The sequence below is a fragment of the Sceloporus undulatus genome, chromosome 1 (assembly GCF_019175285.1).
Source record: "Sceloporus undulatus isolate JIND9_A2432 ecotype Alabama chromosome 1, SceUnd_v1.1, whole genome shotgun sequence".
Lineage (NCBI taxonomy): Eukaryota > Metazoa > Chordata > Lepidosauria > Squamata > Phrynosomatidae > Sceloporus > Sceloporus undulatus.
In genome coordinates this window covers 99,466,156-99,479,790 of record NC_056522.1, presented here as the reverse complement: position 1 = coordinate 99,479,790, position 13,635 = coordinate 99,466,156, and the positions used below count along the sequence as shown (strand labels likewise).

Sequence of the window (13,635 nt, the reverse complement as noted above, 5' to 3'; positions counted from 1 at the left end):
GACAGAAACTGGAATGTTTAAAAATCATCTGAAAACACAGGACAACAGAGGATTAATTGGAGGGTATGTGATTTTCTTCACCAATTCCCTCACATACACACCTTCCTCACATGCACACCCCAGGCCTTCTCAAGATATTTGCTAATTTGGTCCAATGTTTTCATTTAAAATAATTGTCTTTTCCCTTCATGCTCTTTACTTAAAGCCAGGATTTGAATGGGAGCTAAGGGAAGTTAGAAGATTTTGAAGGTCAGAAAGCAGTGATAATGTCTTTTTTTTAATCACTGATCTAAGAGAACTGTGTTGCTGACTCCCACAATGACAACAATAATTTATGGGATGGTGTCATAATCTAGGACTCTGATAGCAATCTCCTGAGAGACAGCAAAGGTCTTTGGCTTTCATGTGTTGCTAAAACCTTCAAACAACAGGGCTAATAAAGTGAAGCTTACTCTCTGTTGACAGAGAATTTTAAAGGGCAGGTGAATAAAGTTGGAAGGCCATGGTGCTTGAAGAGCAAATGTCATAATTAGAAAGAGAGCCCAGAGGCAAACACAGTAATTTGAAGGATGCACTCTGCTTAACTGCTGTTAGGGAAAGAGCATGAGTAATTTTAAAGAGAAACCGTCCCTTTAGAACAGGAAACTGTTTCTCCAGACTTTGTACAACCCACATGGAACCAGTTGCAAGAGTTAAATGGAATTTCTGAAACTGCTGGCTCTGGCCACATGGCATCATTTCCCCCTCGCCTTCTCCATATCTTGCTTGTAAAGCTAGAAATGCGAGAGGATGCATCTGTCCCCCTGATGTCATCCAGCCCATGGATGGCTAGATTAAAATATGCTGAGGTTATAAACCTGTGTCAGGTTTGAGAAGCCACATAATATTACCAAAAAAGGTATAGCATTCTAACAGAAAGGACTGTGAAAAGAAGATATATTTAGTCATTTGTTTGTATTGATAGGTCTTACATAACATGAAGCCTTAAAGTAAAACTGGCCTGCCTACCCTAACCTATGAAACAGACGCAAGAAAAGTAGAAGAAAGTCTGACTCAGATGAACTACTTTGATCATAGTAAAAAAATAAAAGTTGTAATTTGCTAAACTGCATGGGATTGGCACTCCCGCTAGGCAGTGTGAGGCTTTGGGTGGCAGGTGAGGCAGACAGTGGCATGCCAGGGGTTGGTGTCACCCAGTGCAGGTGAGGGGGGTAGACTGCCTCAACCCCAAAGGTATGTTTGGGCTCCAGCATGGCTGCAGCTGTACCAAAGTCCAAATGGAAGGGACTGCCACTTGCCAGCAGCCGTGTTGGTTGTATCACCCTGATGACACACCCCATTGGGGTGTCACCTGATGTGGTCTGCACCTTCCTGCACCCCGTAGTGATGCCACTGGATCCAGATATTCCCCTTTGTTGACTGACAGAGCAGTTTGTGTCCTATATACTCTAAATTAGTCTGCTGCCCTTAGGTGTAGTGGAAGATACTGCCCCGTTTCTAAAAGAATATACTCTCCAACTGTCACAATTTGGCCAGAACAGTCACAATTAATTCTCCGTCATCCCACTTTTTCAGCTGCTTTTTAAATGATCAATTTTTTCTCTCATCCTCCCTCTTTCCTCTTTACCATCAGCTTACTTTAATTGCTACAGTCTCACATGAAAGTGCAAAAATAGTTTACATTCAACTTGGCAGGGGGAGGAGAGAAGAGAAGGGGGTATAATCTTGACTTTTCCATTAAGGTCAGTCAAAAGCAAACTGCTATGGCCTTTACTTGCTTGTCTGTTTCTTCCCTATTAATAAAATTTGCTATGTTGAACACACTTACAGAGCTATGATTCCACTTTAACTGCCATGGGTGCATCCTATGGAAACCTGGGGTTTGTTGTTTATTGAGACACTAGAGCTCTCTGGCAGAGAATTCCAAATACTTTTCCCTAAACTGCAAATCCCAGTGAAGTTGTCATGGCAGTTAAAGTGGAACGTTGCACTATTAATTGTGTATTGCAAAAGGATTCCTGCTCTTTAAAATCAATAGTAAAAGAATGGATGTCAACACACTGTATCTATTCTGGATAATTATTTTTTAAAATTGCAGTGATATCATTGCAGTCTGAAAAAAGTTGCACATTATCTATAATTTACATTTATAGCTAATCATACAGCGCTCACATTTTCTGCCCTTTTTCCTTTGTGGGTTAATTTATTATTACATGTGCTGTGTTGCTTTCATTTCAGGAACACTTCCAACAGCTTTTTCATCTTTATCATCTGAGTCATATCCAGCCTTTGGTTTCTTGTCTTCCCTGTACTTCACAAGCACACTCCTTGATACATCTGAAAAGAAAGGAGGAAACAAAATGGCAATTAGTAGGAGAAGAAGAGTGGCCTCATCATGGGCCTCCAGATTACTTTATTAGAGTAAGCCATGATCTAGAGAAGCTTACAACTAGCTCTGGGGACTCCCTAAGAGCACTGCTATTTTCCAAGTAGCAAGTCATCCAGCTGTGTTTGAAACTCAGGGGACCTTTCAAAAGCAGAGCACCAGTGTGTACTTGGGTGCATTTACTACCATAGCTTGGACATGACACAGATTAGACAACAACTCCCAGAATTCCCCACCCAATGTAAATCTTGCTAGGTTCTGTGCATCAAATTATAACTGAATATTGCAATTCATGTCACAATATATATTTTTTAGCAACAATGCAACAAATTATATATTCAATTTAACACATATCCACTTCTAAAAATTTCCATGCATCAAATCAAATGCCAGTGCAGGACATCACTTCAAGTGTCTTCTATCTTTTCTGCTGAGTGGTATTGCAACAATTGATGCAGGACTTAAAATTCTAAATAAAAGATATAGTTGAAAATGATTAACAGAAATTTCCACAATAAAGAATTTATCCTTTTGTCCCTTCCTAAATAAACAATTGTAAATCTTGCTACCGTATTAAACTTTAAACAAGCCTACTTCTTAGCACAGGTATTTGCAGTTCCTCTCCAATTCTCCCTCTCTTAATAGAGTTATGAAGTAAAGCCCCTTCTTTAGGATTTCCTCACTAGTTGAGGCAAATTAATAATTGTACTTGGATGGCACACCACCAAGGAATACCAAGTGTTGTAAGCTGTATTTCAGCATAAGGCAATAGCAAGCCACCCTGAGTATTTCTTACTTAAGAAAACCCTATGAAATTCATGGAGTCACCATAAGTTAACAGATCACGTGAAGGCACATACCTGCCCCAACAAAACTTCAGACCATGATGCCTAGGAGTTTTGGGAACTATAATCCAAAAGATAACTTCCAAGTCCTGTTCATGTACAGTGCCACCCTCATCCACTGAACAAACTGAATGTGGGATTTTCTGTGGCTATTCATTTCGCACCTGTTTGACAGAGTTTAAATAACCAGACTGCTCTGAAATCTAATGCTACATGATGCCATGCGTTGTGCAGCTGACAGTCCCATGACCCTAGATTTTTTAAAAAAGTATTTTTCATAGTCTAATTTTGCAGACAGACATTCCAGAGCAAGGCATCTTGCATTATTCACAGCCAGGTGCTCAGGTGCTGACCTCTTGGCCCTGAGCAATATGATTGTGAAATGCTGTTATCCCTCACATTTCCATCTTCTTGTGAAGGAAATAAGACTTGACTGCTGATTTATTGATAAACAGCTCACCAGATACTCTGTACAGTACAAACATTAGAAGGATTAAGATGTATACTTACAACCAGCAATGATGATGATTTTTTAAAAAGAAATTACCAGCACCTCAATCAACAATTCAGTTGAAACCAATGCACTTGTACAACAGATATGTCATGTTTTGCCTTGTCTCAGTTTCCCATGACTGCTGCCTTTCAAAATCTGGCCTTGTTTGTAAATCTACCTTTGACTCCTGCTGTTTGCTACTCTAGACTCCTGACTTCTGTTTACCTGGCTCTGCACCTGAGACTGCTTCCCTCTGCCCTTTGGCTGCTCTGACCCTTTTCTCAGCATGACCTGGAATATGAGCTTCCCTCTGGCCCTTCCAGCCGAGTATTGCAAATCTGATCTTGCATAACCTTTTATGAACTGCTTTCCTGAGTAGCACTGAAAATGTGTATCTGGAGAGCCCTACAGAGCATTAGACAAACTGTGCAATCCCTGGTGGGAGGTCACCAACACCAGTGCACCAGAAGGAGATTCTGCAGGAGCCCAGTGTATATGTGTGTGTGTGTGTGTATCCACAGATTTTGCTATCCACAGGATGCCAAGGGCCCACTGTACTATTCAGGCTTGATTCTGCTTAGCTTTCCATGGTCAGACAGGATCTGGTGCCCTCAGGATATTCATTCCTACTTCATGAACATATAGAATGTCTACAAAGTTTAGGTGGTTTACATTATCTTACCTTTTTGTAATTTAGGTGCCCCAGTCAACGCCGCCTTCTGCTGCTGATGTTCCAAATCACTTTGACAATTGATCTGTAATCCCAGAGGAGGAGCAACTTCATCTGAGAACCATTTTTTGGTAACATTTCCAGAGAGACTCTGAAATTGACACCAGACAAGAGAATTCATTTATGTGCAGACTGTTAGTAAAAACTTGTTTCTCAACAAATAACATAGGAAGAACAATAGTTACATTTTAGGTTATTTAAGGTGAATTTGACTGAGGACTTTTCTGCTTATCAGAGGGATAAGCAGAACACGTGTGTTGGAGTTCATAAAAGCAGCTTTACCACTAGAATACATCTGATAGCTCAAGAACGTCCTCATGGTGGATGTGACACACACACCAGGAGTGACCCAAGATATTTTGCTGCCTGGAACAGAATAGCATATGGAGTTGCATTTGCCCAGGTTAGGATACATAGTTAGCAAGTTTGTTTTGACAAACAGAGCAGAAAATCCCTCTATCAGCTCTCCCCATCTCTATCAGTTAAAATCAACAGTAAGAACCAATAAAATAACTAGCATTTTACTGCCTTCTCATGATATCCAAAATCATGTTCAGGATCAGATATGCATAAGTGTTATGTGCTGCATGTGTGTGCATAAATACACAGAGAAAGACAGAGAAGGAGAGGGAGAATTATGGGACAGATGCATGCATACACATATGTGCAAACGCAAACACACACATCACAAGAACCAGTGGACATTGCACAAAAGCCAGAGTACTGTTACCTTGAAAATGTGGTGGCCAAATCAATAAAAATGTCATTAAAGACAAGCACAACTGATTTTTGCCAACATTAAGATTCAGTTAAATACTAGAGCTCATGCTCTATCATTTCTGCTTGACTGTACTTGATAAAAATGCTAGTTATATCTGCAATTCTGCTGTAGTCATATATATTTTCATCTGAGTGGAGGGAATCTTCCAAACACTTGCTGTTAAGTTCCTTAGTCACTTATATTATTACGATGCACCTGCAAACTTCTCACAAGCAGCTTGAGCCACCTTTTGGAAATTGCTGTTCTATATCACTGAGAACAAGAGTTAAACCTTCAAAGTCAACATTACCCTCTTTGATTTGTTTTGCTATTTTCAGAAGGCTACTCCCTCTCCCCAAGTCATCAACACAGCATGTGACCAATTTCTCATTTTGAATTGTCCTTAAGTAATCTAATTAATAGACATACCAAGTGGGAAATTTCTCAGCTCTGAAAAACATGTACAAAGACTGTGAGAATATTATCAGTCAAGGCAAAACTTTATGCTTTTGAAATTTTTATCACCTAAGGTTTCAAAAGGCATTAGGCAATGAAAATAACATCTAGAATTTCAATATTTAAGAGCAAACCACTTTCAAAAATAATTAACTGAACTTAAAGTAAAGTTTAGGTATTTTTAATTAATAATAATCAGAGGGGTAATTAATGAAAAGTGTAGTTAGGAATCCAGTCCAACTCAATAGTCCAGCTCAGCAAAGTTTATTAAAAGAAAACTGAAACAGGATTGTGAAGGAAAGCAGTAAACATGCAGAACAATACAAAATGACTGGGATTTGTGGTCATTTATCCTACAGGTCTGCAGCGCAATAAAGAATTCCACAATGAAATAAAGCTAAAGAATTGTGCCAAAGCAGTTTAAACTCAACAGCTGTATCTTTATTTTTTATACCCTTCCAGCATTGCTAAATCTGAAGAAGGCAAAACACAAAGCTATAAAGATAAGGTTTCAGTTGACTGTAGAGTAGCTCAGGAACTCAGAGATGATACATTAAACAAGACAGAAAATTTTACTAGAAGCTAAAGCAAAGATCAGAAGCAGCACAGACACAACATTTGGAAAGCTCCCAAGTAACACATATGTGACAAGTCTGAAACAGAGAGAGAGCTGCAGGATGCATCTACACTGTAGAAATAAGGCAGTTTGATACCACTTTAATTGCCATAGTTCCATCCTACAAAGTCCTGGTATTTGTAGTTTTGTGAGGCACAAGCACACTTTCTAAAAAAACAAAAAACAAAATAAAAAACTCCATATCCCAGGCTTTCATAGGAGAGAGCTATAGCACTTGAAGTAGTGTCAAACTGCATTATTTCTACAGTTTAGATGCATCTGCAGACTGACAGACAGATAGACAGACAGACAGACAGGACAGCAGCCAGTGGGAGACAGTACATTTTGCTAGGGACTAAAATAGTAGTTCCTAACTGGTGGTACACATACTACCAGCAAGATGCAGAAATAATTTCATAATTATTATTTATTATTAAACTGTCCTACTTTTTATTTAGATTTCATCCTGTAAGAATGAAAAGTCATCTCCAATTGACTGCACCAACCCCAGATTATTATAACCACCTTCCAAGACTGCTGATACACTGACACATGATCACTTTTGGGACACTAGTGACATGAATAGGGTTTGGCTAAGGGGTCTCTTTGAACTTTATGATTCTAGATGTCTTTGGCTTTGAACAGATGGGCCAGTATAGCACAAGTTGACCCTATACTATTCTGACCTAGGTATTCAGTTGGGTTGGTCTCTGGGCCAGCACAGGAACAGGGAGGTGTTGATATGCCCGTCCCCATGCTGACCCAGGGATCTGGGACTGGCACACATTCCTTACCTTTCTGTACCATCACTCCTACTAAGAATACCCCCATCACCGTATCTGATGCAGATACACTGTGCCTGGCCACACCCATGTGGCCAAGTGCCCTGTTTCTGCATCAGACATGGCAAAGGGGGCTTTTCAGTAGGAGCAACATCACAGAAAAATAAGGAGCATCTGGGGGCCATTTGAACACCCAGGGTTTGCTGAGGATTTTCCAGGAAACTTCATAGTAAACCAGGGTAAAATTGACTTGGAATAAGTGCTGTTTACTCTGGGATCCAGTCAAATCCACTGGATCTGGATCTGGTCTACCAGGATTGTGCCTGATCCTGGCCCTGGGGTTTTGGCCTGCATTGTCTAAACAGGATGACATGAGGTAAGGAGGGACACAGACCTTTTGGTCCACAAGGCCCCATCATCATCCATTTCAACTGATTATTTTAACAAATGTCATTAATGTGCCACTTCTTGCACACTTACTACAGATTTTCAGTTATTAATGCAAGTACCGTATTATTTCTGTTTGTTTAATCCAGACAAGAAGAAGTCCAGGTGGTCAGAAGAAACCAATCTAGGATTGGGTTTGTAGCCTGTTCTGGATTGGGTTGGTCTGCCTTTGAAAGATCAGGTTTGTAGCTTGGAGATGGTCTTGGGCCCAGAATCTCCTGGAAAGCCAGGTTGCTGGTGCACCAGATGCATCCTTTCTTGAGGAAGACAGGTCTGGCCACAGTCATTCATGCCTTAGTTACCTCTCAATAATGTGCTCTACATGACACTTCCCTTGAAAAATGTTCAGAAGATGGAGCTAGTGCAAAATGCAGCAGCCAGACCAGTGTCATGTATACATTTTAGATGGCATATAATACCAATTGTGTAAGAAGTACACGGGCTTCCAATTTTCTTCCGAGCTCAATTCAACATGCTGGTGTTGACCTACAAAGTCTTCCATGACTTGGAACCAGGATATCTGAAAGACCTCTTGCTCCTCTATGAACCTGCCAGTTGAGATCTTCAGAGGGGGCCCTGTGGCATTTCTCAACACCTCATGACATTTGGTTGGTGGGTACACATATTGGGGCTTTCTCTGTATCAGCACCTTGGCTGTGGAACTCCCTACCCAAAGAAGTTAGGCTGACACCACCTCTTTTAAGCATCTGACAGGCTCCAAAGATAGTGCTTTTCCACATGGCATTCAGTGTTTGAAAGGTTTGCCCAGGTTTGGCTAATCTACTAAGTCTGGTTAACTGGAAAATGAAAGCAAATCCTTCATATCTCATGACTGCAGCCAAACAGGAGGAGGAAAAGGGTAATGTATGAGCCTTGGGGCAGTTAGGTTATTTATTGTAACACTAAGCAATGGCTAGGCATTTTGTCTGAATACACCTTGTGTAGCACATCCCAGGCTTGCTGAAACCATAAGGAAGTTAATGAAAGGATTATTGCAGCAACGGGTTCCAACACTTTATGCCAATTAATTGAAATAATACATTTCATCTGACAAAGTGTCCAGTACAAACTCACCCATACATATCTATGTTACTACATTTGATGAACTGGGAGGTGAATTAGTACTTATGTACAAAGTTACTTGTAACCATTAAACCAACAATATAATGCATATTTACTGGGTTTTAATTCGAATATTTAGAAGAGTCCAGAAAGCTAATATCTGTAATTGATAGAAAATTATAAAAATAGTTGTATATAGAAGAATAAGGAATGAGCTTTGTGGGGGGAAAGTATAACAACCACTATACCATTTTGCAGAAAAGTAAGGAAGGAGACGGATGTTGAATAGTTTGATGAAGTTGGACAATCCCAGAGAGGAATGTTACATTGTTATATGGCTACAAACTACTCTAGTGAAGAGAATGGCCCATTTATTGAAATAATCAGTACTGGACATTGCACTACCACTTTTGAAGTACATTTATTATCGTTATCCATGCTACAAGATACAGATCATAAACCTTTAATGGCAGTTTTTAAAGAGATGTTGAAGAGCTTTCTGGAGTTTTCAGAAACTCAAGAGAACAACTACAGAGATCTTCTCATTAACTGGCACCCATTATCAGGGTAGCCAGTATCCATTAGGCTGTTGCATATAAACAGCCAGTATCAATTATAATAGCTGTTGCATTGGTTCCAGACAGGGATCTTTACCATGAAATGCCAGCTACATGTCCTCCCAAGAGTCTTTTCTATAGAAAATGCACACAAATAGCAGCCATAGCCACCTTCCAAGACTGCTGATACACCGACACATGATCGCTGTTTCAAAGGAGCATCCTTTGTAGTAGCAATGTGAAAACAAAAACAAAAAACCTACAGATCCTGATTAGAAATGGCAGGAGAGATGTTTAATGGATATAGTTTTGCGTATTATTTTTGTTACCAAATGTTTCAAACAATCATAGAGCAAAATCAAGGTAGTGGTCAGAATCTAGAAAAAAGGGGAAAACCTGAGTCTGGCGACTTGATTGAGGGGCTGTATGATTCAACAAATGCTTTGCTATACAACTGGAAGACCAGATGGCCACTGCCATGCCAGAAATCTCAGTGGAACATCTCAAATACTGCTGGAACACACCAGTGGTATTGTCAGAGTTAGCACCCAGTACGAATCCCAGGGGGACAATAACCAGTCAGCTGCTTGATTGAATAATCAACAGCACTTTCTTGCTAGATCCAGGACAAATTCAGTACATGGTGCCTCCACTCAGCTTCTTAGCTGAGAGGAACTAACCCCCCACCACCCTCCCAAAGACAAAAGTAACAGCCTCCCCAAAAGCCAAATCCCCTCCAAGCAGGAAAACCCCCCATCCACCAAAGGAAACCCCCCAACGGCGAAAAAACCCTCCTGTTTCCCACAGACGCGAACGCACATTCCAGCTCTGATGCGGTCGGAGAGCCAGGCCTTCAAAGGCACCAGCTTAAGACCCACCTGGCCCTTGCTATGCACCTTACTTATCACTATCTACTCTTCTTACTGCAGCTTAAAAGCCCCCATCATTCCCCCCATATACTATTACTAACTACACAAAAAACACTATCTCGGTCGAAATAATAAACAGGATTCTACGTTCAGCCCCGAAAAACGAAAAAAACGAAAAAAGACAAAAACAAAAAACAACCCTCCCCCCTAAAGGATAGCCGAAAACCACAATCAAGTGACAGAGGAAAAAGGAGAAGGCTTGCAGGTTACTGTGCATGAAAACGGAGTCCCACCAATCAGGGCATTAAAACATGAGCAACAGAAACCCATTCCACTCATTTATCAACAGGGGGCGACACGCTTCCAGCGAATGAGATACTGGAGGGTTCTGGCCCTTATGCTAGCCCCTAGAGTCCAGGCAATTTTAGCAACTTCAAAGTGTTGTTGGGCACAGTTCAACTCCTCATGGGCAGGGATGAGAGTCCGGTAAGTCTTCCCCTCGACCCGTGCTCCGGATTCTGGTGTTCAACAACCTGAAATGGAAAAAAAAGGGGCGTGACGATGACGGGTAGGATTTGTAGCGATTTTTTAGGAGTTTTTAGGGATTGTTGGATACTTTTTTGGATTTGGGGAAAGGAAATGCGTTTCGGCTAGTGGAACCATCATTCACCGTCTTTAACAGGAACAAAGGGCAATGAACTTAGGACCAAAAACTTCTTCGAGGAACAACCGGGGACTTCACATTTTTTCTGTAGACCAGATAGACCACTGCCCCAGGCTTTAAATTGGTCCCAAACCCATCTGACCTTTCCTGGTCCGCATACTTTTTGTATTGCCGCTTGGCGTCCTGTGCAATGGCTTTAGTAATCAATAGGGCCAGGCTCCCTATGACTTTCTCAGACCATTGGCGTCACAGCAACAGGGTTCCAGATTTTCAGGGGGGGGGCAGGCAACGCGAGGGTAGGCAAACCTTTAGGTTCAAACCCATAGTATGACAATCCAAAAAAAAAAGGGAGGACTGCCCAGTGCTTCCTATGGACAGCATGTTGGACAGTACTCGCATGAGGGAGTTTAGAGAGTAAGTCATACCCAATCGTCCTTGTAAATATTAGTGTAGGAACCTGAAAGTATAATCTTTCAAGGGCCACATGTTCGTTTTGTCTCACATTGTCCACGGAGTCTAAGGATGGATAGTGTTGCTGCGGGGCCATTGCCCCTCCCAATTTTTTTCTGCCCTACCCTCCAAACTTTAGCGGTTGGATAGGTTTACTTTGCCTCGATCCGAATATTCTATCTTGGTACACTCCCCGTGCTATTTATATATATGGGGCAAATGAACAATGAAAAAGGGTCAGCTAACTTTGAAGCTTGAAAGGCATCCCTTTGCAAGCAAACATAAATTGTGGTTGGTTAGCAAGGGAAAAAACACCAAGTCACAACCACCACCCAAACATGTGTCCTCTGGCCTTTAAACTTGGTGGCAAAAATCAAGTTATTAAAAAGTTCCAATAGCAATGTTGTTTCCAGGGTGAGGTCCGGCGCATACCGTGGTGGGCACCCAAAGGGTGCAGTAGGTAGTAAAACCTCTGTGTGTTTTCCCACCAAACCGGGCGGGCCCCCCCCTAGCCACACAACAGGGGCAACTCTTTACCAAAAAAGCACAACAATCCCGGCGGGCGCACACCTTCCCACACATAGTGTTGCGAAAGTTTTTTGTGGCAAGTCTTCCTCAGGATAAAACCCCAATTGTCAGGCAAGGCTTTTAGAATTATGGCAGAGCTTTTAAAATGGGTGCTCTCTTATCATGGAAGCAAGGGGGACCATAGACCCTAGAATTCTTTACCCCCCACAGTCCCTGTTGGGCTGCGGAGACAGAAAAGCCCTTGTGGCCTTCAGCTTTAGCCATTTTCCATCTGGCATCTCCACCTTTTGCTGGGCATCCGTATAAGCAGAAACGTCATCCAGATCAGGGTCTTCAGACTTAATGGGACCTTAGCCTGTGCAGGGTAGGCCTGGAGGATTGTAAAAAACGCCTTGGCCTTGTTGCTGAGTTTATCACGGCAAGGCCACAACCTTTCAGGGGAAAAAGAAAGTTTCAGTGGGATGGACTCTTCCCCTCAATGTTTGTGGGCAAAAACTGGAAAAGTTGCATCAGACAAAATGTTTTTTTTTTGGCGCCCCCAGGGGAAAGAATTTAAGCTTGAAACTTGTATTTATAAAAAAAATTCCTTGGCCCACCCTTCCCCTCTGTTTGGGGGGTCAGTTTGTTGAGTGAGTTTTTTTGGGCAAATGCCTCAAGGTTTTCCTGTGGGTTCGGCCCCAAACCTCAAAGGTTGTGGAGTCCCCCTCTTCTAAAAGAACTTGCCTGCAACAACTTTTCTAAAGGTGTTTTATAGCGCATAGGGGGGGGTCCTCTTTCTCCCAACACAAGGCCAAAGTTCGTGCAGGGGCCCTTTGGAACCTTCTATGACAGGTAAGCACATGGCCCTTAGTTTACAATCAGTGTCCCTTTGCAACAATTACTGCGCCATAGCAAAGTCACTTGGCATCCACACTTGTACAAAACAAGGGTGGCCTCTATTTCTGGTCAGGGTTGTGGAAACGCAAAATTTAGGCTTCTTACTGAAACAGCAACACTTTAATGGTCACAAGGCCCGTTGTGGCATTTCCTCTGATCACCGGGAATTGGGAGCAGAAGGCTTGGGGTCCATGCTCCCTTTTGGTCGCCTCCCCCCCTTTCTTCTCCACACAGATTTGGTTTTTTTAAGCAGTACTCATTTTTAAGGCAAAGCAATTTTTGGCACAAATCCGGAATGAATTGGTCTGTAAAAAGTTGGGCAACACCCAAAAACCTCTGAAAAACAACATTCTTTGCGGTTCTATCGGGGCTCCACAGTCTTAGTACAGTTTGTCAACCTCCTTCGCAGGATCCATTTCTATGGCCTGGTTGGAAACCTCTCTACCCAAAAAAAAACAAAAAAAAGTTCCAAAACAAAAAGGTCCAATCTTTCTGTGTGAAAAAATTTGGCAATTTGGGACCGTTTTTACATTGTTGGTAAAACTGTTATCTCCAAAGTCTTTTGAGTACCTCTCGGACCAAACTTAACGTGGCCTATGCAAGTCTTTGGGAAAGTAAATAAGCACATTCATTACAGTACACCAGAACAAACCCCTATCGAACCATAGGTCATGTAGTACCTCGGTTAAATTGCCTCATGGAAAAAATTCCAGGCGCCCCCCGCAAAGGGGCCAAAAAAAAGGGACCCCCCCGCAAAGGCCAAAAAGGGAGAACCCAGGGTACTCCAAAATGGCCCCCAAGGGGCAGGTTTTAAATGCAGGTTCTTGTATTCATCCCCCTCTTTGATGCGCGAACTCGGGTAGAAAGCATCCCTTCAAGTCCAAGGCTGGTAAAAAAATCTTGGGGGCCTTTGACTAATCGTTCCAAACATGTCCTTCATAAAAAGCAGGGTGGTATTTTCGTTAGTACTACAAAAATCCATTCAGGTTGCGATAGTCTTGTGGATCACGCAGGAGGGCCATTTCCTTTTCTTTTCCTGAAGAAGACGGGAAGCAGCAACAGCAAAAAGTCGAAGTGTGGTTTAGTCGGGATGGTCTAATTAATCCCCCGGCCA

At 41.9% G+C, this 13,635-nt stretch overlaps 1 protein-coding gene across 1 annotated transcript in view; it reads right to left on the bottom strand.

Moving 5' to 3' along the window:
- Positions 1 to 1,786: 1,786 nt before the first annotated feature.
- Positions 1,787 to 13,635, bottom strand: part of THEMIS (thymocyte selection associated) — an 84,668-nt gene continuing 72,819 nt past the window's right edge. The window contains exons 5-6 of the mRNA XM_042444928.1: positions 4,407 to 4,545; positions 1,787 to 2,337 (exon numbers count right to left, since the gene is read on the bottom strand). Of these exons, the coding sequence (XP_042300862.1) occupies positions 2,210 to 2,337; positions 4,407 to 4,545 (267 nt within the window). The 3' untranslated portion in view covers positions 1,787 to 2,209. The remainder of the gene's footprint in view (positions 2,338 to 4,406; positions 4,546 to 13,635) is intronic.